We start from the raw sequence: 27,369 nt of genomic DNA, 5'->3' as shown, positions 1-27,369 counted from the left end.
ATGTTTCAAGGGTCCATCCAAGACTCCGAGGACGGCTACATGGCACTGGACGACATCGCCGTCTACGTGAACGAGACTTGCAGCAATCTCCCACGCGACAACGCTGCAAGAAATAGGGGTGAGACAGCTTGGATGCCTCACCGTTTCACCGTTGTACGAATTTATGAGTTGACTGGGTTTAGCAAAATTTGTTATCCAGTATGTCGTGACTGAGTTTGACTTATGTGACCTCCCTTGACACTCCCAAAATAGCTGACACTATTTTAAAGCGATAGCTCTATATCGGATTTCTCCATGTACCTTGTTTGCTCGTATTGGTGTTCGCTCCAGTGTAACGGAATCACGGGAGGGAGTATTAGCAACACAGCGAACCTTTGGCTTCGCGTCATAAGCCCTCCCGTGAGAAGCGAATTATGACGTTACACTTGATGTCAAGTTGAGTCATACTGTCACATGGTGCCACAGTGCCAGGTGCTGCCATGGAGTCACGTGATGTGGTGTTGGAATTGCCATACTAAATTTAGCGGGGAAATGTTCTGATAGAAAGTGCTGTTTATTTTTAAACTCTATTAGGTGGTATCGCGCCTTCGTTGTCGTTGACGAAAGGTTGAAGCCAGTCGTTTTTATTTTTAGCAAAGATGCGCCTCGATCTGTAAGCATTTTTGGATATCTTTTAGCATCAAGTCCAGTGTCATTTTCTGAAATAATTAATAATTAGCGTGAGTTAACATGGCATTTTCTATCTTATTTGGATAAACTACTTGGAAGCGTAGTTATTTTACATTACAATTCCTCCGCTTGAAAATTAGTTGATAAAAATTAGAATTACACTGCACAGAAAGCTATTTAATAGAATTTCACATTACTTCCCGAGAGTAGTGTGACCTATAAGCCCGTTCAAAAAACACTATAGTATAGGGGTCAGCTGGTGCGATGCAAATAAGATGCCTATTTCATCAGCGCGAATAAAAATGGGTGAGTTGCTTGCGCCCCCTCATTTGCCGGACTTCTGTGAACCAATCGACCAGCCAATCCTTTATATGTATGATTAAAATAACTACAGGAACCGGGGGAAAGTTGAGAAGCCTCCAGTTGTCTTGACAAGGTACGTTCCCCGATCCTTTTGGCAAACAACCAGAGCTTCGGGAGACCAGACATACATCGCAAATAGCACGTTCCAGTTGTGATCTGCACACTATGAGCCTATCACAATCATTGGCTTACCAACTAATGTGCGGACATTTGTCACAAACATGTCGCCCTGTTTTTAGCTGGGTACATTTTGCCGAGTACTTAGAACTGCAATAATCTTTAGGATAAGTAAATTTTAGTGGTGTGCAAAATATTTGAAACTTCCCATTTTATATGAATAATGTTTGCTGTTCAATTCAATTCAGCCCGCACATTTATTGTTCAAAGTACTTATTTTTGAATATCTGAACATGATTAATAATGCTTTAAGAATTACCGATTTCTCCTAGCATGTTTCACTGGTTTACACCACGTGTACGGAGAGGCGGCTGATATGGTAGAGCATCTCAGTTGGCTTGATGGACTCGGAAATTTTGCTCCGTTTTGGGAGCTCAACTTTCATCTACCATTATAATCCGACACTACCTAAAAAAAAATGCTAAAGAGGTTATTGAAAAAAAAAAAAATTGAGTTAGAGGTGAATTCTAGAGTATATTTGTCTTGTGAATTTAAATATCATAAGCATTTGACCCAAAGGTATCCATAAACGCGACAAAAACCGAAAAGCCAACTGCTGAGTGTGAAGCCATACCCAGAGGTTTCAGCTGCCTTGCTCGTGTCGCTTGTGAGGGAACATGCTCAGCGCTTTTGACTGCTCAGGTAAGGCTTACGAAAAACGCGGAAATGTTGAGATCTCTGTATAATGCGTCATAATTTCCTTCTCGCATCGAACATGATCGGAAGGAGGGGTGCTATTTTGAAAGCGCTGTTGTGGCTACTTGTCGCATCAGTCTGCTATATAATTTTGATAAATGTAATCCTGGAGGCAAAATGGAGACACGTTAAGTGTTTTTGCCGTAAATATTGAACCCCTTGAGTTTCCCTGTAGGGAGCAGTGCCAAATAAAAACAACAATAAAAAACTTCAGCCTATCTTTTAGTAAACAAAACAGTGGCTGCTATGCCTGCCATGTTACCTTACGCTTCACCCTCCTCGTCTGGTCTGCACCTTTTTCAATGCCATTATGCAAAACATTTCTCCTGCAATAAACATACCGTTTCATATGTATGCTTGTTGAAACAATTCCAGCGGTAATTTATGAAATGATTCATTCTCAATTTACATTGAACGCAAATATATAGATTTGAAAATATTTCAGTTCAGTTGAATACAAATTTAATATATTCATTTTCAACTTTTTAAAGCAGTGAGGCTTAAATTATATCGGATATAAAATATCTAGGTTCAAACTGGATAAATTATAAATTTTTAATATTTATATTTTACTTGGTATGGTTATACACACTCAATTCTCGTTAAATGAAAAAGATATAGGTATTAACTTTTTAAAATTCGGTCTAGTTCGAATTTTAATATATGTATTCAATTTATTAAATTAACCATACTCAGTTCACATTAAATGCAAAATGTTGCATCGGTTGCTAAGGGGTAGCCGAGGTAGGAGACATTTATTGAAGTATATATTCATAAATCACATAAAATGCCGAATATTTGTGATTATATAATATTCATATTCGATTGTATATGAATGTTTAACATTACTATTTGACTTGTAGTCACATGCTTTTTATACACTTGTCTCTAGTCAATTCTACACCAGAGATCGGGCTGAAGCGCAGTTTGCTTGTTTATGCGGAAACAGTGCTGGGGCTGCTGAGCTGTTCCCTGAAACCCGACGGCCAGTGCACGTGGGAAAACTGGACTTCGGCCGAAGGTGCTCGCTGGCGTTTTGGCAAGGATGTTTCTCCCGAGACCCCTCTTCTGCCCCCCGGCCCTCCGGGGGGACCGAAAGGTGAGTGACCAGTGTCGTTATGTTAACGGCCGTACTCCGTTTCTCCTTGTTCTTTAATAAACGAGTTTTCTTTTTTTTTTCTGGAGACGTCGGAACTGTCTTTGCGGGGCCGGGTACTTTATAGCACTCAATTAAATATAAACGTATCATCTAGAGAAAAGTACTCAGGTTGTGCAACAGCGAGTAATGTTTCCTGTGACTTTTCACAAATGTTCCACGTATGTCAGAGAGAAAATCTCGCATTGCGTTCGCACTCAGAAGCCCACTGGTCGCCGAACCACACGTACGCCCAGATCTCCGTACTCGCGTAGAATCTGTAGTTTCGTGCTATGTTAATGTCAACGAGGAAGTTTCACTCTATAGCCTCCTCTATACTCACAAAGCCTGGCAGTTCGACGACGGAGCCACAAGTGCCCGGTCGCAGGTTAGGAGCGCGAGGATCTGGTAGCACAGAGCATCAAAGAGCCTCTTCTCCGGGAACCTGGTCCTCAGCGCGCAGCTTCTGTAGCGGCGAGAACCCGAAACACACTTGTTCGCTCGGGAGAAGTGTGTTTTGGCGTCTCGCCGCAGCGGGGCGCCAGTCTTGTGGCTCTCCTCCAAGGAGGTTAGAAGCACTAGGAGGGGTCACGTTGCAATATTGGTGAAGCCTAGTCATAAACAATTTGAACGATTTTGTGCCCAGCGTGGCCGCAGATCTCTCTGGCGATTGGTGCGCGTGACATGTCACGTGAGAGATGGATGGTTGATTGTAGAAGGACTCCTTGCAGGCTTGAGCGCGCTCCGTCCGGTCGGTTTTATCAGATCGAAGGCTAGACTGTGGTGTATTCTAGTAGCCTATAGTAAGACGAAGGCTAGTTATGGTCACGTGATATGGTCACGTTGGCATGGTAAGTGAGGAGTGTAAGGAGGAAAATGAGAAAGAGGCGAGGCGTCAAGGGAGCATGGCTTGTGGAGGCTACGCGGCCGACGTCATGCCCTCTTCTACCCTTCTATTCTCCATGCTCTCCTCTCATCCGTTGTCTGCCGCTCCACCTTTTCCATTTCGGCGGCCGCTTCTCGCGGCGATCTGTCAAACTTTGTCTGTGTATAGCAGCTATACTTTACCACTGTGAACTATGAGCCCTCTAGCCCTTCCAGTGCTCTGAACATATTGAGTGACTACGCGAACATGTCGCGTGTCGCTACAGCCCTTGCGGAGCTAACGTGACCCTCACTCTCGTGGGACTGCTTCCGATGGCTTGTGGCGGCTGCAGCGGTCCGTTGTAATGAGATTCGGCGTGTGTCCACCCTAATATCTCTAGGGGACCTACTTTCACTGTGATGCCCAAAACGTGTGTGCGACTGCTACTGCGTTTTCCGCGTCCTTAAAGGGGCGATGCAACAAGTTTTGTACTTTGCGCAAATACCGCTTAAAAGGAATCCCTGACGTTAATGACCAATGAAACACGCGTTCGGATTTCACCCCATTCAATATAAGTTTGAAAAAAAGATTAAAGAAAAACGAGCAGCGTTCACCCCCTCAACTCGCAGCCAGAACAAGCGGCCACGTGATCTGGAGCCGATCATCTGCCGCCAATGTTGACCCTAGCCACGGGCTGGGGTTGGCAAAGCACAGGACACGCGCTGAGTTCCAGACATTGCTACGGCTCGGCTGTTGTCGTCGTTGCAGCGATTGGGCACGGGCCACTACCCGAATGTTTCTCGAGCTATCGATTATCACGAGCCCAAATCGAGTGTCCACTCCATGCTCGGGTCCGATCTATGAACCGCATTCAAATATCGTCACTTGGGTGTACTGCGATCCCCGAGTTACGTCATCAAATTTTGCAGAGGAGAGATGGAATGAAAATGATCGCTTTTGTCCTTGAAATTACACCGCAACAAAGGAGTTTCTGGGCCAGTGGTGTTGCGTGTGAGTATCCTTGGGTCCCAGGTGTGCCAGTAAACTCGTGTAAAGTGAAAAACATTCCAACTGAATATCGTTGCACCGCTCCTTTAAACGTGGTCCCTCGATTTCCTCTTAATGACGTCGTAGAAATGTCGTGCAGTTGCCTGTCGCCATCCTGGAACTGTTACGGCAGTGGCTGCGTATTTTCGGCACCGATTTGAAGTGCAAGAGACGTCGTCAATGACGTCACGGACGTCAAAATAAACCTTTTATTTTGACATTTTAGTTATTTTGACGTCAACAACAGGTTTCTTTTTTTTTTTTTGATGCCGCTGAGTGCGTTTCGAAATGTCGGTCGCTCGGCGTATGTATGGTCGGGTGCTCGGCGGCTTGGCGGTGTCCGCGCTGGTGCGTGCTGTCGACGTTGCCGCCTGTACTCGTCGCGTTCTCAGGAACATCAAAATAAGCCTTCTCCATTCTCAAACTTTGGTCGGTGCCGTCCGTCACTCCTGTTGCAAATGAAGATTATGTGTAGCGGAGGCGACAGAGCCCAGCCGCAGTAATTTCGTACGCATTTTTTTGGAGCTCTACTTGTGTGCAATACGACGGACTATCTCCCTTGCATAGAATAGCTGCGAAGGCCGTGCAAGCGGTGAGCGAGTAGTCCTGACTGGCACGACTGCACCCGCTGCAGGAGCGCTCGTGCCCCGTGATCCAAAGCAACTAGCTCGCGTTTTTAGCACTGTCGTCGACAACATTTTTTTTTCTTTTTCAATGTTAATCGTAGAAAGAAAAAACAATGTCGTAAATATCGCCAAATGCCCCAACAAAACAAAATGTTCGAAAAAAAATAATCACTAAAATAGTAATCGAACCCACGACCGCTTGCGTGTGAAGCAGACGTCTTAACCACTAAGCTACGGTACAGGATCGAAAACCTCGTTTTGACAATTCGTTTTATACGGGACTTTTAACGCGAAGTATGTACCCTCGGTGAAGTATCATCGGACGGCAATTGAGGGCTCTGCAAAAGTGCCGTTGGACGGTCACGGTACTGTGGTCCCTTCGAATCTTCTTTTGCAACAGGAGTGACCGACGGCACGGGGCGAACTAAATTGGAAAACACTGTTTCTGGATGTCGGCAATTGATACGCGCCGAGCGCAGGCGGCACGTCGACACACACCAGCGAGTACACCGCCTAGCCGCCGAGCACCCGACCACGCGCACACACTCGCCGACCGACCGACGTTTCGAAATGCAGTCGGCGGCATCCAAAATAAAACGTGTTTACGTCAAAAAGCACCAAATATATATTGGACGTCTGTGACGAAATTGGCCGCGCCCCCTGCACTTCAAATTGGTAAGGAAAATACGCAGCTACTGCAGTGGAGGTGAAAATGACAGATGCCTCTTCTGCTATATATACTTGACTCTCCGGCTTGAAACTCCACGAAAAAGTGAGCATACACTTGCATCATTAATTTGTTGTTATTGATATTATTAACATTATTTGTATTCCTATAACCGGTGAACATATCACTGTGCAGGGGACTACTTCTACATGGACTGCAGCTTTCTGGGCTCTGCCAACGACACTGTGGTCGCGCTGGAGCTTCGGTCCCCGACGCTGCCCGCCCTCTCCGAGCCTGTCTGCCTGTCCTTTCACTACTACATGTTTGGAGCTGGTCCGCGTAGGCTCGTGCTCAAGCACCTGAGCGAATCGAGCAATTCCACGCTGTTCCAGCAGATTGGCTGCACCACCGCTGACCGGTGGTACCGTGTGACACGGACCTTAAACCTCAAGAGCGCTCGTAACAAGGCGAGTTGCAATTTACTGAGGCTTGCTCCTACATATGAGCCCATTATCCGTAGGGTTTATTTAGTTATTCAGGTTGCCTCGGCAGCGCCTGAAAGCCATTAGTGAGAGAAGGGGATGTTTATACATTTTCCAAAAAGCTGCGTATTTAAGGTAAATTGTAACAAATATGTGCAAGTTTTAATTATAATCCGAACATATAGAAAGATCGCCAACGTGTAAAGGCATAACAATAAAACTACAATATCGAATAGTTGATTGAAAAACAATGCTGTAGAGATTATGTACACAATTTTATTTGGTTGGTTGTTCCATTCGTTCGTCCCTAGAGGAATGAAGTGTGTTGGAGCACGTCCTTTCTGAACATATACCATCTAATATTTTTGTGAGCAGTATTGCTTTCCAGACGTGTAGCGACGAGGCAGCATGTACTTTGTTTTGTTTAAGCCGATCTAATTTTGAAAGATGCTGCGATTCGGGTTTAATCGCATGGACCACCTCGAGTGGGCTTCGTGTTTCCGGTATGTTCCAGAGAAAAATAGTAAGTTCCAATAAATCCAGGAGTTAAGGAGTATATTACACCCCGAGTGTTTCGACGAATGCCCTATAATTTCCCCTTGTAAATGTGTGCTGTGAAAGCAAATATGTGCTGGGGTTGAAAACACGGTTCTGTGTTTTGGACACGTGCCGACAAACCCCGACAATGTAAGCCTCGATCCGGTTTGACCAAATCGGGGGAGGGGGGGGGGGACTTGGATTCGAGCAGTGTTTGAATAAAAAAAAAACATGCTTCACGGAAGAGCAGCATTGTATTGCCCAACCTCACACAGCACACACTGAACTGTGTGTGAGGGTACATCTTTCCACAGAATTTACATCCCTCATTTTTTTTGACGAAATCTCTGCAGTGTTTTTCGTTCGTCGGCACTGGGGAGAGAGGAAAAAGGAGGAGGAGAGGGTGACGCGCTCGGCTCTGTCATTGGTCCAAAGCTCTCACGTCAGCACGCGTCAACATTTCCCTGTCTTCGCGGCGCTGACAAACTGACAGACACCACCGGGTTTTCGACAAAACGAGCCCTTTTGTTTTCGCCAAAGTCGCGTGCAGAGCTGGCGTGGAGCCAGGGAGGAGGAGGGGCCGCGCAACACACCCTAGATAACAAAGCCGTAGTGCTGAATGAAATGGCGTCATCGGAGAAGACCAACGCTGGACACAGATTAGAAACGAGTGCTGCGTCAGTGCTCGGCTTCGAGTCAAGTTTGTGTCGAACGTTGACGCAATCGTCGTATTTAATCTGCGCCCAGCGCTGGCGTTCTCTGATAACGCCATCTCATTCAGCACTACGGCTTTGTTATCTAGGAGGTGTTGCGCCGCGGCGCGGTGGAATGCGGCTGTGCTCAGTTGCCGCTCTGCCATCAATAGTTGTTGTTTGCTCTGGGTTTTCGTACTAGCGGTGTGTGGGATATGACGTGTGTGTGCGTAGTTAAAACGATGGATGCGGTTTCCCACACGTGAATATAAATGAAGGTCCTTGCATGAGGGGGATGGATGTGGTTCTTTCCATAAGTGATATGGATGACTCTATCGAATGACTTGACATATTCTCACAGGCAACAGGCAGAATACAGAAAGTGTCAAAAAAATTACAGAGAGATTGATTGGTAGATTTTTAAGGAATCCGTTAGCATGATCATGTGGAAACGCCACCCATGACCCCCTTTGGGAAACGCTAACACTGACCCTGTGACGAGGCGAAAACAGTGGCAGTTAGAAATAGAGGAAGAAAAAAAAAGCCAAAAGAGAGATGTGAATGGGTCAGTGTTCGTTTCGCCCCCCACCCCCCCCCCGCCCCCCCCCCCCCAAAAAAAAAGAAACGCAAAAAAACAAACAAACGTGTGTGGCGTTTTAAAGGGTTATGCTAACGCATTCCCTAAGAATTCACCAATGGATCTCACTGAATTTTTTTTCTTATGGGTATTTGAGTTTTGCGCATGGTCTTGCCTCTGAACCTGAAGGTTATTAAATAAATAAACAAAATAATTATTTTATTCATTCATTAATTGTACCTTTCCTTTGTTTCCAGTTTATGTTTCGAGTGGACAGCACCATGTGCGTCTCTGGCCACATTGCGCTGACCGAGTTCGTTGCTGTCGCTGGAACTTGTGACGACACTGGCGACGGTAAAGGTACGTAGTAGAGAACGAACTGCATGTAGTTTAGGAAATTGTGTTGGCTGCGTGCATAAAAAAAATTCAAAGATAAAAAACTTGGTTGGTAATCAGGTCTGCGAAAACTTAGCTTGTTGACATTAGCTCTGGTAACATCAGAATCATCTTTGGATCCGTAATAATTTCTAAAATAAAGTTTCAATAATAACAACAAAAAAATATACCCGTTGAATTCATAACGATTTTATTGTATTCTACTTTCTGCACGGCAGTATCTCTTTGTTGTGCACTGATATGTACATTATACGAGCAGCACAGCTACAGGCCAGATCTCAGAAATTGTGCGTGTGCTGGTCCTGTTTCTTAAGTTACGAAGTCTTTTTAGAGTTGATAAGTGCAAGCACACTAAGCAAACTTCAGGGTTGCAGTTTGAAGGAATTTGTTTGGCTATGACGACTATGCAGCTGTGTCTTAGCCAAACTTCGTCAAACGTGTCGGCAGCACTGCAATTCTCTTTCTAAAACAAACGAGCGGACAAAATCACACTCAGTGGTGCCATTATTTCACGCATATATCGCATAACCAGGCAGCTGACACCCATGACCTACCATTCGGAACCCTTTTGCCACCAAGTGGCGTCATTCGTTTGAATTACAGCCAGAAATATGTTCCCCCTGAATAGCTATAGCTCTGTCCCGGATAATCAACTTCCAGCTGCTTCCCAACACAGTTTAGCCCACTGGCGCGGCAGAGTTTCTATTTGTCAGGAGTGCTCCGCACTACATGTTAACAGCACCCTCACATCACATTGTATACTTTTCCTTTTGTCGGGGACTGGTTCGGGAAGGTGATGTGACAAACGAACATGACGATGCGTTTACTTCGTCTTCCATCGTCTTCACTGAGATAAAATGGGGCCCACGGGGGCTCGCATTCGCGGTCGAACGCGGGCCGTTCAATGTCTCAGCTGCTAAGTAAACGGTCGTAAAACTACAGCTATCCGTCTTTGTCGCAGTTAGTGTTAATTAACTAATTATGTATCCAGTGACGACTAGGGAAATTACGCGACCCGTTCAAATATTTGACACGATGTTTTTGTTTCTGGATGAATGAACAAAACACTTGGCAAAACCGAAATGTTTTTTTTTCGTGCTAAACACTTGGTGAAACACACACAGACACAAAAGCATTGTTTTCAATATTTCATCGAAAGAAGTAAGGTTCTAAGACTGGTTCACAGACTTGCGTTTGATTGTGACTGATGGTGCCACGACTCTTTGCGTTCACCTGTGACGCGCTGCGCGAAATTGAAACAGGGTGGCGCCAGTGTGCACGTAGCACTTGAACGCTTCCGGTGTTGAACACGACCGAAAGTTATGAGATATTTTAGAGATCAAACTTACCGTAAACTTTCATAGTTTTCAAATTAGAGGACCCACGCACGTGATGCGGCATGAGACGGTTGCTTTGCATGTCGGCTGCTCTCGTGGTAATGGCAACCGGAACGTCGTCTGTACCCATTCAGACTTCTAACGCTTCTCAGAATTGAGTTCAGACGACGAGGGCTTAGAATCCGACAAAGAATCTCTGTAAAGTACATCCGGTTCGGAATCTAAAGCAGCCGGAATGTCGCGGAGGATAAAGCGTCAAAACGAAACCGAATGAAAGAAAGGTGGTAACGTTTTGCCTTCAATATTTTCATGTGATGCTTCTAAACCTCAACAGCTTGCAAGCACTGTGCGAGCTCCTTATAGATAATTAGGACACAGAAAACTGTGCACTAACCTTTGGTTTATAGTGTTCCTCTGAAACAAAACTCGACTACTTTCAAACAACTTTTCGGAAAAATCACGACGGTCAGTTGGTTAATTTAGCATGTTCACTTTTCAAGTATCTGCGTCAGTTACTTCAGCTTTCCATGACTGCGGTGATGTATCCGTTTCCTCCAGGTGTGTGCGGGTTTGAGGACAGCCTGTGTGATTGGAAGTTAGACGGTTCCTGGGAGCGCCAACGGCTCGATCCCGATAGCCGCATGAGCAGGGCGCTTAAGCGCTCTGGGCCCGTCACTTCTGGTGAGTATTGGAGTTCGCCTACTTGTCAAACTTGCAGGATTGATTGTTGGTTTTTTGACAAAACCCTTATCTTAGAGAAAATGAAGTAAAAATGAAGTTGCATTTGTTAGTTTCTAATTACATATTTTGTTAGTTCGAATTACATGTGACATCATGCTAGGTGCTCTTTTGCACACCAGGTTGCTTTTAACTTCAATTTATACCAGTGTTCACAAATATGTGCGTTTTAGGAACATGATTGAAAAAGGTGATTCACTACTCGTGGGCATGAAAATAATTATTTAATTTATTTTAGAAATTTGTAATCTCTTAACTTGTTTATCAATGTCAGTCGCGTTTTTGTCGCTCCGCCTCGAAGATTAGACATCGCACATGTGTCGTCGAGCGGCCTTCGGCTGTGTCCGCGTTTCTTTTTCAGGCAATTGGCGGGCCTCGGTGAAGTTTAACCTAAATCTTGCCCTAAGGGTGAGGCTTTCGTATGCTCGCGACTTTACCCGCCTCGTTCCAATGGCGCGTCTGTTTGCCCAAACCCAATTTTTTGACATTAGAGTCAAGAAAAAGATGCACGATCCGAATCGACCATAAAACTTCCTCGTTCTCTTTCCCTTGAAGCTTGGGCGATGGTCTTGCCGCAGAAAGAGGGTTCCTCGGTCAGCGGTAACCTGACCAGTCCAAGCTTTGTGGACAAGCAACGTCCCCGCTGCCTGGAGCTGTGGCACTACGGGGACGAAACAAAAGATTCGACCCTCTGGGCCGGAATTTCGCTCAAGACTGGGCCGGCAGAGATCCTCTGGACGCGACCGGGGTCGGTTCCTGCCGCCTCGTGGGCTCTCGCCAGAGTTGAGGTCCCAGAGCAGAAGGGTGACTTCCAGGTAGGCTTTGTGGGACACAATACAGGGCTAACAAACCGGCTCAATAAGGACACGGGGACAAGCTGGAACAAGTCCAGTTCACACTTTTGACCTCCTGTGACCGAGTGCCTTAAAACCTATTGGAATATCTTACAATGAGACCCAGTGGCGCCATCTGTCGGGTGGCCGTGGAACACATTGCACGTCAGAAAAAAGAAAGACACGTCGGGGGCGCATTGTACGGTAAACATAGGAGGACGACAGGGTGCCTCTTTTGAACGCCTGGCATTCAACCCGCGCTCAACGCCTCCGGGCGTGCTTAAGCTGCACGTGGACGTGTGAGGCACACGACATGTCAAAGCGTTATCCAAAATGGGAAGCAAATGCCAATGATATAAACAACCATTTCTCAAAAATAGTAATATGTGCATCTGGTCTCGCATATACCACAAAACCTTCGCTCTAGTCCAAATATAGGTCCGTGGTCGCCTCATAGGTTAGTGCCAGTGTGCCATTGCGTTCTCTCGTTGCTAGAGATCACAAGAACTCGGCTGTAAGCAAGCAAGTGCGTAAACAGAACTACGCAAAAAAAAAAAAAAAAAAAAAACATTATCGGGACGTTTATTGACCTGGAAAGCCTACATGGCAGTTTCACAAAGCGGCTTTTTATTTTCGATGAGCCACGTTCCACTACAGTGATGAACGGCGTCCGCCACTTTCCCATTAGTTTGAATGCAGACGATGAATTGGCATCGTTTTCTGTGTTGGGGAAACGCAGAAGTGTGGTGGGTGGCTTCATTCATGACAGGACTCGATAAGTTGGAACACGGACATACTGGGCCTCCTAAGCCTACTTTCAGGGTCGAACTGGCGGTATCTTGTTGCGATTTTGCTTGCGAACGAGTCGACCTCGATTTCCGGCTCTTGTGCACTAAATACAGTACCAGACGATGCTCCTTTGTGTTGCCGACTGCTTCTGCAAATGCAGTTGATATAGACGCGAAAGAACTCGAGCGAGCTGGAAAACGCCGCCTCCATAAATGTGAAGACGTAGGGAATCAATTCATTATCTTGGCATGCGGGGAGATTTTAAAGCGGATGTATGCCGCGTGAAATCGCCCATAATGTTCAGAGAGTTTGAAAGTCGGTGAATTTTCTGGGAAATCGTTGGAGTCAAATAAAATGGCCGATGAGAGTCTTGCGAAGCATGACATGACGACATTAAGGCAGTGGCAGGAATAGTGATGAAAACACCTTTATTTTAAGATGTTTTCAGTTGCACCGAGTTACTGGCGGCGGAAACTTGAGTAGGTGGCGCAAGCCACCCCCCGATTAACCAGAAGAAATAGAAACAGCTTCTAGCTGTGACTCTATCTCCTGGCAAACATAACTCGTATGCCGATCTTTAGAATATAGGGTTCCTCCGACAAACACTACTTTTTAACCTTTTGTTGTGCGTTGTCAATCTATGTGCCCTAACAATAATTCCATTCCAAAAATCAAAAATCGGGCGTGGCATTTTCACTTACTAAAATTCGACCGAACATCGAAATACGCCGCTTTGCCTAGATATACCTCGAAAAAGGGTTTGGATGTGTTGTCGCGTTTATATGAAAAAAGGCCACGGATTATTAAAATTGTTGGTGTTCTAGGGGTGAACGAATTGGTTCTGCGCCATGAGAAGATAACGCCAGAAACAGTTTTTCTACTCCTTTAACTCTTTTACTCTTATTGTCCCATAAACAGGTGTTCATCTCCGGCAGCATAAATGCCACATCCAACTCCACGGCAGTCGTGGCAGTAGACAACGTCCGTTTGACCCTGGAGCCTTGTCTGCACGTCGCCAGCTGCGACTTCGAGGAAGACCTGTGCGGCTACGAGAACGACTTCATGCCTCCCTTCAAGTGGCTCGTTGGATCGGGACGAATGGCCGGCTCTGCGTCGCCCAAGATTCCGGGGCTTGTGCCTCTTGGCGGAGGTTCTGCGGGTGAGCGACTGCTGCTTTGTTTCTTCCGAATGTATTTAGCCATTAAACTGCTTTAGGCACAGAGAGATTGAGAACCGGAAGGCGCCTCCTTGGTACGTCTGGCCTCCAGCAAGCGCTCGTTGCTAGGGTTGTGCGATTAAATTTTGAAGAGCAGTTCAGAAAAAATGCACTATTCGATATTCGCTTCCAGAACTGCATTATTCATATTTTTCCAAGTGTTGATTATGGCGGGTTTAGCCACTTGAGTGCGCTTCATACCGAGCACCGGCGCACTGCAGAGAAGCAACAACCGCGGCGGCGAGCGCCATAGATGCTATACCTCCGCAGTGCTCAGGTGTTCGGTATAAAGCGCACTCAACTGGGTAACCCGCCACGGTCCCTTGGAAAGTCTGGACAACACAACTGCGTTCTTGCAAGAAGAGCACACCTTTAAAGCGGGATGGTGCGCGCATGAGCCTGGTGTAGATTCACAATATATGGAAACTGTTAATGTTGATATTTTCATTGAGCTAAAATACTTAAAATTAAGTTCTGATCGTGTGTGTGTGTGTTTGTGTGTATTCGTATAGGAATATGTGGGAGTAATAGTAGACTTCACATTTCACCCTCCTTTTTCTTTTAAAACATTTTGGGTTGCGGCCATGTGTACCACTTTGTGTACAATTGTATATGTGTGTGTGTGCATGTTTTTTGCAGTCTTATTTTTCTTTTTTTCAATTCAAATCCTGGATGGCGCGCTGGCAGGGACACTCCTGTGCGGGTATTAACCTTTATGCACATCCTCGCTCGCCACTTAGGATCATATTTTTGTACTTAAATAATAATTATCATTAGTATTATTTTTAGTGAAAATTACTCTTCAGCCCTGATGTGCTACGGGACCCTCTCAGCGCTTCAAGCCCCATCAGTCCATCAAACACTTTCAGTCCAACAAACCCCTCAAGCGCCTCAGGCCCTCAAACTCCCTCAGCCCGTCGAACGCTTCAGCCTTTCAAACCCTCTCAGCCCTTCAACCCTCTAGACGCCCATTTGACTGTGAACCATAGAGGAAAAATTCAGTTTAATACGTTATTGAAAATTCGTTTTAGACATTGAATTTTACATACATGTTGTAACTCAAAAATACGATAAGAAGCAACGCTTGGTTTATAACTTGGGCGCAAGAATCTGTACACGAAAGCGATCAGACCAAAAAGGGAGAGCCAAGTTTCTTGTCGCAAAAAAAAATATCCTTCGAGATACTCACCATGCCGCTGTGTAAAATCTTGAGATGTACGATTTTACAACTCCTAAAATCGAACACCTACACCCCACGCACACATATACACTGTCAGTAACGCGTTTAGCGAAAACCACGAAAGCGCAACCAACATCCGCCGCCGTTGAAAAAACCTGAGCACAGTCCCGGCGTCGTCTATGTTGGCGTAACGGTGGCGCCTGCGGCGTCTTTTTCGCTCGCTGAGTGCTTCTAAAGACGGACGGACGAAGAGGCGCTAGAAACAGTGTATTGAGATACCTCCTTGGTTCGTCAATTCAGCTGCTCTAGAGATAGGTACCACGCATAAAACGGGAAGCCGGTAACTAAACGTCAGCGCGTTCTTTCGCATTAAGTTTGCGCTCGTTGACGAACACAGAACCGGTCGACTAGATTCTGTTGAAGGCCGTATTTCGACTGACTAAAAACAGGCTATGAAACAAACAGAAGAAAGTACCCCTCCTATTTTCTCCACGCATCCTTTCTCCTTCGTGAGCGAGGAGTTGGTGTCCTTGGGCGCTTCTTGTCTAGCCCGGAATACACGTTCACAGAACACACAGACGCAGCGACGGGGCCGCATTAGCCACGGCCACGACAAGATAGGGATGGGGAAGAGTCTCTTCAATATTTCCATGATTTTTTCGGGCCGCCCGATGAAAAATGTCCCAGCGTCGTCCCCAATATATATATTGTGAAGGGTCACGTGATCTCTACCATAGACACGTTAAAACGATTTCGATGGGTGCTGTGATATCACGGAAAGGATGCCGGACAGACCCCACAGGCCACTCAGAAAGTTATGACGGTTCTCTTATAGCCTTTAGGACTTCTTGCCGAGTACGTTAGGCCCCATAGAAAACCGACGAACATTTTAAAACTCAAAAATATTCTTAAAGTGTACGACAAGACATTTTAAAAATCCTGGTGCGGTCCATAGACGGATCTTTAATAGAGCGGTTTTGCAACAGTATATCTCAGAAAGATATGTTCCGACAGCCTGTGTTCATCATGCAGAATCTTGTTTCTCAAATTCAAGATTGAAGAAAGGATATTTGCTTATAGAAAAAAAAAATGTAAATTCACTTTATTGTGTATAGTTGAGCATCTCTGCAGGATTCATGTTATGTCACTTCTGTCATTTACTAGCCATCCCGAGGCACCACACTCTCTGAGTTCACAGCCCATAAACAAATATATACATAAAAATTAGCTTACAAATGAATAAGTGGAACCTTCGGAACACCCTTCAAGTGTTTACCTGCGCTTTCATCTAAGCAGGTGTAACGGTAGTGAAAGGCGTGGAAGCTCTGTTTGATACTCCATTCGAAAATATTCGGCTAAAGCCACAATTTGCTTCGAAATGGCTCCGAGAACAAATGCACTATTCTCACATGACTTCTTGTTGTCTTATGGGGTGCATTGGCTGCACATGCTCACTCGAAGCTCACGAGACGGTGAAGCGTCATCGAAGGTGGGAAGCTCATGCTGGAGGTGGGACGACTGAGGCTATTTGTCATTTTCCTCCATGTGAATGACTACTCAAAACTGGCATTGTTACTTTTTCTGGATTTTCAATGCGAGGATCAGCAGATTTTAAGGATGCAGTACTCACTGCGTGGGGCTTACCTCGCTAAAAATATTCGGTTTCGTAAAATTCCGCACGAAGGCCCGCCTTCCGAGAGATCGCCCATTCCGTTTTTTTTTTGCCCGAATGTCCGTAACACAAAATATTGCGAAGCGTCGCTCACCTTTCCCTTCCCGCCGGATGTCGGCGCGCGATATCGGACAGAAATCCCGGCGACCGCGCGATCGGGGTACCGGCCCATGTAACGAGAACAGTCGCGGCGGGTTTCTTCGTGTTTGTCGCACCATAAAACGCGGATCCACTGTGTCCGCGGTATGCGATATACGTTCACGTGACATGCGTGTTCGTTACTGGTTCCCACGTTTTGCTGTCTCGATCTGCGCCCGCACTATCAATTCTAGACACCTGACTTTGTAGCTGGTTCTTGCGTGTTTACCACTCTGTGAAGCACAAGTCTGGTGTGTCCGTACTCAGCGGTATCCGTTCCTGTGACTGGAGAGATTGAGACGAATTGCTTGAGGTATATCGCACAGTGGGTCGTGAACTTGCCAGGCCCGTGATTTGTGGTACGGTTTCCCCTTTCACGCAATTTGTAATGCCCGCCCCACCCCCCTCCCCGCGTTGTGTTTATCACTAAATGTTACAGCGAAGCTGTGTATGACACGTTGGTCGGATTTTTTTGTATCGGCGTCCTCAGAGGAAAAAAAAAAATCTTCAGCGATTGAAGCGGAAAGTATATATGACGCATGCAACATACTGCTCAGCCTTCGTTTCAAAAAAGAACGAGTGCAAAACAAGCATCTGATTCACATGATTGATGATAATGCACTCCTGATAACTATGCGAAGTACGTAGCTCTCACCGCATACGTTTCGCGGTAAAGATTACTGTTGCGGAAGCTGCCGCAGCGACGGCAGCCTGCGACGTGGGGAGTGACATCACTGGCCTTTCATAGTATATCAAAATGTTTGGTACAGTTCCTTTAGTTTTCTCTCGCGAGTCATTTGGTTTAGTGCAGTGGGCAATCGTTGCAGGTGATACCACAGCGTCGCGGGCCAACCAACTTCGCAGCGTGGCTTGAAGCCCCGACGTTTTCTAAATAACATTTTACTGTCTCATCTGAAAGATAGCCCACCCCATAATTTTCACCCTTCATCTTTTTATTTTAAGTGAGCATTCTTAACGGCTTTTAGGGTAGTTAATTTATATCACTTAGTTCTAGTGTCACGCAGGCTTTCGCATTGCCTAAATAAATACTAAATGAACGATAACATAAATGCATAGAACGCTGCGGCCCTGGAGGTATTGCTATTGACGGAGGCATTGATCTTTACGGGAGATTTGTGCATTAGGAAAGTCAACCTTGTGCACCGTACTGAGCTCATTTTTTAAGTTTAATACTTGAAATTTGTCCAATATTGATTCCTGCAGAAAGCACCCTTTATGTGGATGTGCCATAGAGCAAATTACCACGCGAGTAGTGAATATTTTCATATTTAAAACAATGTATGAAGGACTAATATCATACAACTTTTATTTAAAAAATAAATTTATATGGATAACAGGAGCACAGTCTTGGTGTTGCATCTGCCTTCTTACACTTGTATTTAGAATTGTCAGTGGGTTTAATTCTTTTTATTACGGCAGTATCGGGGTAGTAAAAATTAGCATTGGCCCTCAATGACGAAGAATATGTGAATAACGAGGTCATGCTCCATATATCTACAATGAGATATAAAGCATATGTAGTGAAATTATATTATATGGTAGTTTCACGTAAACATATGATACCATAAAAGCCCATACAATAGCTTATGTAAACCTTACATATTGTATAAAAGTTTCAACACGTTTATCGGACAAATCATCCATGAATTGGTTATCTTTTCAATATACTGTGCCCGTAATTGGAAGTGGGACTTTTTATTCCTCCAATGATGTGAAGTGGTTAATCTTGCACTTCTAGCAAACTTGTCCGCAGACAATGTGCCGTAGCATGATCACGGTTTGATGAAGTGACACGAAAGAATTCTCTTTGCATGCAGTACCCCGCTGGTTCGCTTACGTGGACACATCAAAGCCAATCAAAGGCCCCAACCTCACCGCAACCCTTCGTAGCGCCATCTTCCGAGCAGACGACAACTCCACAGTGCTGCTGCGCTTCCTCCGAACTGGCAAAGGTTTGTTCCTTCGCTTTACCAAAACCAAAGTCAAAATTTGCGCAGCTGTCGCCATCGTGTCGAGTCGCCCTAGTCATAGCCGTGGCCGTATCCGTATTCGTATCGCGCCGTCGTTGGCTAAATTTAGCGAGCTAACGTCCTGCTAAATTTAGGGGCACGTCACTATGGGCCACGTTATTGCATGGTTGGTGCCACTATGAATGAATGGATGAATGCTAATGGCTGTACCTTCTATAAGGTATGGTAGCTTGCGTCACCTAGACCAGATAATATGTTGCGGGTCAAATGGTTGCTTGACCTTTGTGGTTGCGTGACCGCGTGACTCCAGGTGTGAAGTTATCGTGTTACCGTGTCAATAACGTTCTTGAATCCAATATCGTGGGCGTTAAGTCATGGTGTGACATTGCGTCACGTGAAGTGATCAGGTCACGTAATGTCGGCCCGCGTGACACGAGGCTCTGTGGCGTCAAGTTTTTCATATTTGCGTGTGGTATATCACTAATGCCTACTGAGTGACGGACGTTCGTACAGTAGGTCCTAGGGCTGCATAAAATTTCTAGATTGTTAAATGACATCAATAATAATAAAATAACCTTTATTTTTGGGTGACCCAATAACAATCAGAAGGGTCTTCCCTTCGTCTAGGTGTTGAAGAGCAATGCTGTTACGTAAGACTAAATGCATGAAAGCGGCAAAGTATTACACGGCAAAAAAACATCAAAGCAAATGACATGTCGAGCTAAGCGAAACGAAACATGCAGGTTATAATTACCATGCTCTGCAATATTTAACTAGCATTACCCTCCCCCTTAAATTAAATATAAAAAGAAAGACAGTTTCAATCTTACTAAACATAACGGTATCCAATTTACATCTTACTAGAAGGTAGGTTCCTGCCACCAACAAGTAAATATGTAACTGATAGATATCGGCAAATCTAAAGAACATTGTCTTAGAGATAATTTTGACTTGTGACTTTTTTGACTTATGGAATGAATGCTACATGACCATATCAAAGGGTGGTTTCCTGTCTTTACACTGGAAAATCCCCTAACCAGCTTGAGGGACAGATGTAGAAACCTCTGCATAATTCAGCTGTGCCTACATCATGCACACTAACCTGGTAAAAAAATTTTAAATTTAACATAAAAATACTGTCGGTAACATGAATCAGATTGCCAGCTTTTTCTTTTGGGAACATTTTCTTAAAAAGTAGAGACACATTTTAATAGTTGTCATATTCTAAATGCTTATTATTTTGAAGATTGCATTTTGTATCTTCTCGCAAATTATGAATATTAATTAAAAAGCAGCACTTCATCACCTTTAAGGCAATGGACAAAATAAGATTTTCTCAACTTATTAATTTATTTTTTCAGTACACCTCAAAAGCCCATTCATTACAAAGGGGCGGGGGGCAATTACAAAATATATCTCAAGTAAACTGGACATGGGGTTTCATAAGACTTATACATACAATTAATCAAGCCATCAATTGGGACAAGCCTATCTAAACGTTACCAACACCGTGTACAATACACGTCTTCACAATGCACCCCGAAAAAAAGAAGCGAAGTTGGCATGATTAAGCACAACCCTGAGATATTTTGAAGACTTGCCTAATCAGCAAAGTGCATGGAACTCAACCAAAGAGTTACAACAAAACACGGCAAAAATAACAGCAGTTTGAAAGATATAAAACAGTGATGGCGCGGAGCGCTATCACGATTACAGAAAATGATAACAGAGAGCCCTAAGCAATATTTTCGAATCAGATGTCAGGCCAATGGTTTCAGGAAGACCATTCCAGTGTTTGATGGCAAGAGGAATCGCCGAGTTATAACAGAAAATGGGGAACCAAAATTCGTTTGAAACTTTTGCTTTTGGTTTGGAGATGATATATTCTATAGGGTTTTTCTAAACGTGATGGTCCGAATGGAGCAAGGTTGATTTTTGTTGATTTGTTTTTTCTCAAGAACAACTGGATTGACGAGAGCTTCAGAACATTCTCATTGATGAATTGCAGTAAAATTTATGTTGTTGCTTTTCGCAGTAATAGAACAGTGTCATAAAGCTTTTTGTTTTTGTTTTAAACCTAAGAGGTAGAAATTTAATTTCGTACAGTACGGACTAAGTATTTTGCTATTTTTTCTTTTTCAGAATAGTGATTTCTTTAGACCACAGAGAACGCTTTATAATAATTATTTTAGCATTAGCTCATATTGTAAAGCCTGAGGAACCACCTCGCGTAGATAAAGAGGAGGCATGTTTATCGACAAGTAACCTTAATGATCCACCATTGAGAAGCGACCCAACTGGGATGGTATATTTTTCTGTCCCTCCTATTTAAGATTTCTTTTAATTTATTTGCAGACCCATAACTACCAGTAAACGTACACCTGTATGCTCAATTTGAACTTGATTCACGAATAAATAAGAAAAAAATATTTATCCAAATTCTACAGGTAACGTTAGAGACGGAACGTGCAGCGTGTTGTGAGATGCACCGACATCGGCACACATGTAGCTCAACAAATTTAGCAGTGTTACGCGATTTGATGTCACATTGTATTGTTATGTGACACTATGATGCGACATCATAATGTTTTGTCGTGTGGCCACGTGGTTGGTGCCATGTTGGTTTACGTGACCACCGTCACGCTGCTAATGTCAAGCGAACTGTGTCCGTAAAACTGTACACCCGTTTAATTCCCACGCTAAAGCAGGAAAACGGCACAAATGTGCTAAATTTGGCGCGTTGCACTTGCGCTGCACGTTTGTTGTACGCTTTTGGTGACTTTTTCTTTAAATGAAACTTTAGCTCTATACTCATTGTATAACCAAAATTTTTTATTAGGAACTCTTGTCCCTCCCTTCAAAAACCCCTGGAGTCACTTTCAGTTACCGCTCACTTGCTACGAACTTCGTATGATAACTCTTGGAGTAACAGATACTCGACCTGCTCCCACTGCTTGAAGCTGGAGCCACTAAGTAATCTATGCTTAGAGAATTGGCAAACTTCCCGACTGCCTCGTGGGCGCCACCATCCTGTCGCCTATGCTCTGTTGATCCCTAAGCTAAGAATGCTGTCCAAACTACGCACTAATCAGACCATTCGGCCACTTCCCTGCCTTCACCTATACTGGCGGGAATGAGAGGGAACGGGGGCAAATGGCACACGATAAGAATATGCCTATGAGGAATTCAACAAGCGCATAGCTTCCAGCTCATTGTCATCTTAGGAGAGAACAGAGTACAGTGCTGGGCGGATGCAATTGGCGATAATTACAAAATGTGACCTCTTGAGCTTTAGACTTAGCGTGCAGAAACACGAGCGATGTAATTGTGCTGCGTCGCGGACCGTTACGAGGCTTGGGAAGTACGGAAAAGCATTCGCTGTGATATCAGACGAAGCTTCGGATGACTGAACCCTAATATGACTTCCATGTCGTTACTTTAAAGTTAACTCAGGGCTCCTGCTTGCAGCCATCCAGTCCATGGAAGTCCGTCTGAACGCGTGGCATCCAAACGGCTCCAAGACGGTGAAATCCTGGACTCTGGGGGAAGGCGAGGACTGGCAGTCCTTCGAGCAGGAGCTTCAACCTAGCGACGAGACTCAGCTGGAGGTCAGCGTCACGCGTTCCGGTCAGACCGGCGGCATTGCGGCCCTGGCCAGTATCGCCATCGGCCACATCAGGACGAGAGGTGAGCTCAAATAATTCCGGCCGTGCGAGGTCCTCCTTTGGTTCAAGTACGATGCCGGGAACTGATCTTGGACGTAGTTGTTCGGTGTCCCACGCTGCATACGCGTTGAGGGCGGCCCTGAAGTGGCAAGAGACAACGTCGCAAGAGACAACGTCGCAAGAGCCGACGTGTGACGCCGTTTGACGTCGCAATGCCGGCAGTCGGTCGAGGAAGTTCCTACAGAAAGAACGAGCGAATATAAATGCCGGTACCGTCGTGGCGTTCGAACTCCTGGCCGCCGAAGCTTCCGTGAATAGTCAAAATGGAAGACGACCTGCAGAAGAAGAGATGTTTGTCACAGGCCCCGCTGCCACGACACCGCCAGAATCGCGGCCGGCGACAGCACAACGCTTGTACGGCGTGATCAGGCAGAAATCGAGGGACGACTTTTAAGGATGCGGTAATTGCACCAGTGGTAGACGCATTCGAGATACCGTAGATTACAGGATGGCCTAAAGGAAAAACCCCGCTCTCGAAAATGTTTTGTTTTATTTGTTGTTGGATTTGGACGAAATTCTTACATGTAGTGTAATTTGTGGGTGCTAAAAGCACTAAAATGTAGAGGTGTGCAAATGCAAAAAATTTTGACTGCGGATCGAATATGAGAGTTAAGACTTGAAATTATTGCGAAATAAATAAAAAAAAAACTTTGAATACGTTTTTTTTAGCTTTTGCCCACCTATAGACCAAGCTTAACGTCCTTTATTTAAAGGGACGTTAAGCTCCCAAATAACTTTTTACAGCGATAGCTGCTATGAGCCTTTCCCATCACGGGAAATAACGTCCGTCGTCGGTGTTGCCAAGTCCTAGAAGAAGATCGGCCGCCGCCCGCTGTAATCGAACCTTTTTGTATCTCTTCAGATGTTCCGGTCACAGCCGCTCCCGCCAAACCTGCTGTTGGTAAGTTGCTGCTGCGTTTTCAAGGAAAAAATAATCTATATACTACGGATCAAGTCGATATATACAGAATGTTTTTCTACGGCATTCTCCGAGGCTTGGGACAGGTTTTGCAGTGCTATGTTCTAAATTGTTTTTGGTCATACGAATTTAAACTGAGGGAGAGGAGGAGATTAGGAAACGTCGGAGCAGAAAGTGACATTTGTTTTAATCTAAGGTTGACGCTTCAGTCTGAATAAAAAATAAGCTGGTACGAATTCATTGACAAGGTACTGGAGAAACCGACACATTGTTTTGAAATGTCTCGATACCTTTGCATAATAGCGAATAAAAAGAGAGTAATATTTCACGATTTGCAAGCGCGGGGTGGCGACCTTGGGAACCAAGGTGTGAGGCCCAATGGGTATAGTACTGGAACAAGGCCTGTAGTTGGGCTACTTGGGGTGCATACTTTTTTAATGGGGACAGCGCTAAAAGACGTAGGGCTAGGACAAGGGAGCGCAAAGAGAGGGCGCTAACTTACAACCGAAAGTTAATTGCTGTGCTAAAAACAAAAATAAACAAAAAAAAAGGGAGAAGGAAATAGGACAAGAAATGAAAACTGATAACATCCGGTATCAGTCACGCCTACGTACAGTCTCACGAACCTGCCACACTTTTTGATGAAATGTAACTCGTCACCTACAAGGACCACAGAAGGAGCGCTCACGCAGGAGTGTGGGCTCCTAATATTGTTGAAACGTTTCCATCAGGCAAATGAATTACAGTATAAAGTATATCCTTTGAGACATGCGGCCACCCTTAATTCTGATTGCCTGTCAAGTTTTAATCACTTTCGTTTAACACGTGACGTCACGTTTTACGATAGCGTTGTGGGTTTGAAATTTACTCGCGAGGTCATGCGGCTGTGACATCATGACCCTATTGACCAATCAAAATTTTCGCGTCATGCCACCGACGCTGGCTCTTCTTCGACACTAGGTTCCTAACGCTAGTGCCATAAAATCCTAGTAGCACTTTCAAGAGCAACATATAGACGACACAATTTAAAAAGAAGTGTGTCATCACACTTTTCAAAGGTATATTACCTTGTTCATGATGAAAATGAACTTTTAGCCAAGAAAATTAAGTAGTAATTAAGACATTCTTCAATTTGTGCTAGGATAATTATTGTACTTTGTACCTTTTTGAGCCTTTTTTCAAGTCGAAATAAAATCAGAATTTCGACTGTTAAGCCCCCCCCCCCCCCCCCCCCCTTCGCCTCCAAAGTCATTTTGGGTTTGAAATTTTTATTCTAATACAACACTTCAATTAAGCACGAACATGTCCCAATCCTCGAGTATTCGGTGCTTTCTGGGTTGTCAACAGCCAGAGTTCACATTCTTTCAAATTTTGTTTGCCAGGTCTCAGCTGCAACTTTGAAGCTGGCAACCTTTGCTCCTGGAAACCCGACGAAACAACATCCGGTCAACCTAGTTGGGTGCTTAACGAGCCTGCTGAAAGAATTCCAGCCTCCTTGCACTACGACCACACCACTGGAGGCTATGCCGGTGAGTGATCTTGCTGAAAAGCTCCTCGATCAAGGACAAACAGGAAAACCTTTCTCTGGTAACATATTTATCAAGTTTTTACTTGGTCGCAGGATAAAAAAAAGTCGTAACTTTTTGAAAAAAATAAGTGAACAAAATTTAATCGATTTAAATCGCTGTAGCCATAAAGTAACGTATTTAACCACTAGATGTATCTTGAACCATGATAGATTTATTGGTTACTCTGTTCGATCACTGAAAACAATGTGCAAGGAATAATTACAGCAAAGTTATTGAGCAGTTTAATTAACAGCTTGATATATCTAGAGTTAGCGCAAAAGCGTTGTTTGGTTTTCCTTTTGCGTTCTAATTTTCTTGCTATATGGCGTTACGTAACTGAAGAGTGAAGTGAGTGTTAAAAAGAAAGCTCAATGTTCCGTCGTGCTCGGAAGGCCACTGCTTTGTTCTCGTGTCCAACTTGATATAAATCTTTCTTGCTGGATAATTCCTTCATTTCAAAATACAAAACAAATGCACATAGAGAGCACCAAAAGATAAACAAACCGTAAATAAAAAAAATAATTGGGACCATTTTTGCGGAAAAGGTTTGATTCAAATCGTGATAGTGAAACCGGTCTGATTTAAATCAGGATTTAAGTAATTTAGATTTTTATTCTCAACCCTGCATATGAGTCATACTTTATCTATGCGGAGCCAAGCTCGTCTGCTTTTTGCGGAGGAGTAGCGGTGATGTCAGAAGGACGCCGATTGTCTTTGATCGAAAGGATAGTGTGTAGATCTCAATGCTAAAAGCCTCGAGGTCGCAGCGAATGGTGTGCGATCCTGCGCTATTATGAATGCGTAATTGGTTTTGTCAGTAACGGCGAACATACAAAAGATGGCGGGTGTCGTGACGTTGCACTTTTGGTGCCTCTTCCCGACTGGCTTGATTCATTGGATTGTAACGTTGGCTGCGGCCCGAACGTCTTGTGAAATGGAATCTGGTGCTCGCTTTCTGACCTAAGCACTCACCTCTGATCTGAAACGTCTGAAACATCTACACACATAAATTGTGCGTGGCTTATATGGCATGCAAGTTTGTCAGCTCCTTGCGCACCTCGTCTGTTTGCTTAACCCCCAAAACGCGTCCAGATGCCTTTGTTTTACCCCGACCTCAACTAATAACGCCACGTGCGCTGAGCTGCCTCGTCATCGTTCGCTCCCTACGAGTTATCTATGTTTTGCTTCGATTGGCGTACCGCTCTTTTGCGTTCCGATGTGCCAACGACGCATTTCGGAACACTCGCTCGCCGTACGCGGAAACCTCAACAGGATTCAATGTGCTGTTGACGCATGTCACTTCGTTCTCTTTCTTCAGGACGTTTCATTTACGCTGAAAGCAAGGGTGGCACCAAAGTCGTAGCCAAGCTGAAAAGCGCTGTGTTGCCAAAAAGCTTGCTGGTTAATGGTTGTTTGAACTTCTGGTACTTCAAGCTCACTACTAACAGCAGCAGCAGCAGCAGGTAAGAGCAGCTTCTACTGTTCAGCTTCTGCTGATTAGCTTCTATTCAACTTTTATTCTAGCTCCTGCTGTTCAGCTTCTGTGGTTTAGCTTCTAAATTTCAGCCTTTTCTGTTCAAGTTTTCCTGCTTAGTTTCCCCTAGTGTTCAGCTCCATTGTTCAACTTCTTTAATTATTCGGCCTTTTTTGTTGTTCAGCTTCTTCTATTGTTGATCTTTTACTGTTCAGCTTCTTCTGTTCAGCTTTTTAATTGTCCAGCATCTTCATTGTTAAGCTACAATTGTTCAGCTTCTTTTATTGTTAAGCTTGCATTCAGCTTCTACTGAACTTGAAAAGGCACGAGGTAAGGTAATTTTTTTTGTTAGTAGGAAATCTAGTGTCACATATAAATAGTTTTGCCAAGGTTGCAATTTGTGATGTTTCACGGGGACTCTGTGCACTACGGGTACATGTTTGGTCGCACTAACATTTTATTTCAAGCGCCAGGGGTGTGACAATTCTCTCATCTACAGAGAATGGTCTTTTCTTAGAAGTGCCCTTTCTTGATTTCTACACTTATTTGTGGAATGTCTCCTGGATAGTTATTACAACACCGAAAGTAGCCTAGAGTTTTAAAAAAGTGCACTATGCGTCTTGCTTTATAATATAATATGTCAAAGGTTTGACTGAGAAAAAGAGTGCATATGTCTTATTGTGCAACCCAAAACAACATAGAAAAGTCTCAGTCCAACTTATTACCAGAATCAGCTTGAACCCGCATCGATTATCCTAGGCACGACACGAGTTCATTCCATTGGACGAACAAGTCAATATCCCCTGTTTATTCACATTACATCTTAGCCATCACATACATTTTTTTTTTAGAGTGCAGCT

At 44.5% G+C, this 27,369-nt stretch overlaps 2 protein-coding genes across 2 annotated transcripts in view; both read left to right on the top strand.

The window, feature by feature from the left end:
* Positions 1 to 26,629, top strand: LOC120836309 (MAM and LDL-receptor class A domain-containing protein 1). Its single transcript, XM_040210476.1, has 12 exons — positions 1 to 118; positions 2,855 to 3,004; positions 6,441 to 6,712; positions 8,791 to 8,893; positions 10,825 to 10,947; positions 11,560 to 11,819; positions 13,545 to 13,785; positions 18,671 to 18,805; positions 22,292 to 22,510; positions 24,850 to 24,996; positions 26,354 to 26,498; positions 26,617 to 26,629. Exons 1-12 carry the CDS (start codon positions 1 to 3, stop codon positions 26,627 to 26,629), a joined length of 1,926 nt encoding a protein of 641 aa, XP_040066410.1.
* Positions 26,417 to 27,369, top strand: part of LOC8033079 (MAM and LDL-receptor class A domain-containing protein 2) — a 210,314-nt gene continuing 209,361 nt past the window's right edge. The window contains exon 1 of the mRNA XM_029973441.2: positions 26,417 to 26,498. The gene's annotated coding sequence lies outside the window, so the exon portion shown is untranslated. The remainder of the gene's footprint in view (positions 26,499 to 27,369) is intronic.

This window comes from Ixodes scapularis, unplaced genomic scaffold (genome assembly GCF_016920785.2).
Source record: "Ixodes scapularis isolate PalLabHiFi unplaced genomic scaffold, ASM1692078v2 PGA_scaffold6__148_contigs__length_123643588, whole genome shotgun sequence".
Lineage (NCBI taxonomy): Eukaryota > Metazoa > Arthropoda > Arachnida > Ixodida > Ixodidae > Ixodes > Ixodes scapularis.
This window is presented reverse-complemented; position numbering and strand designations above follow the sequence as displayed.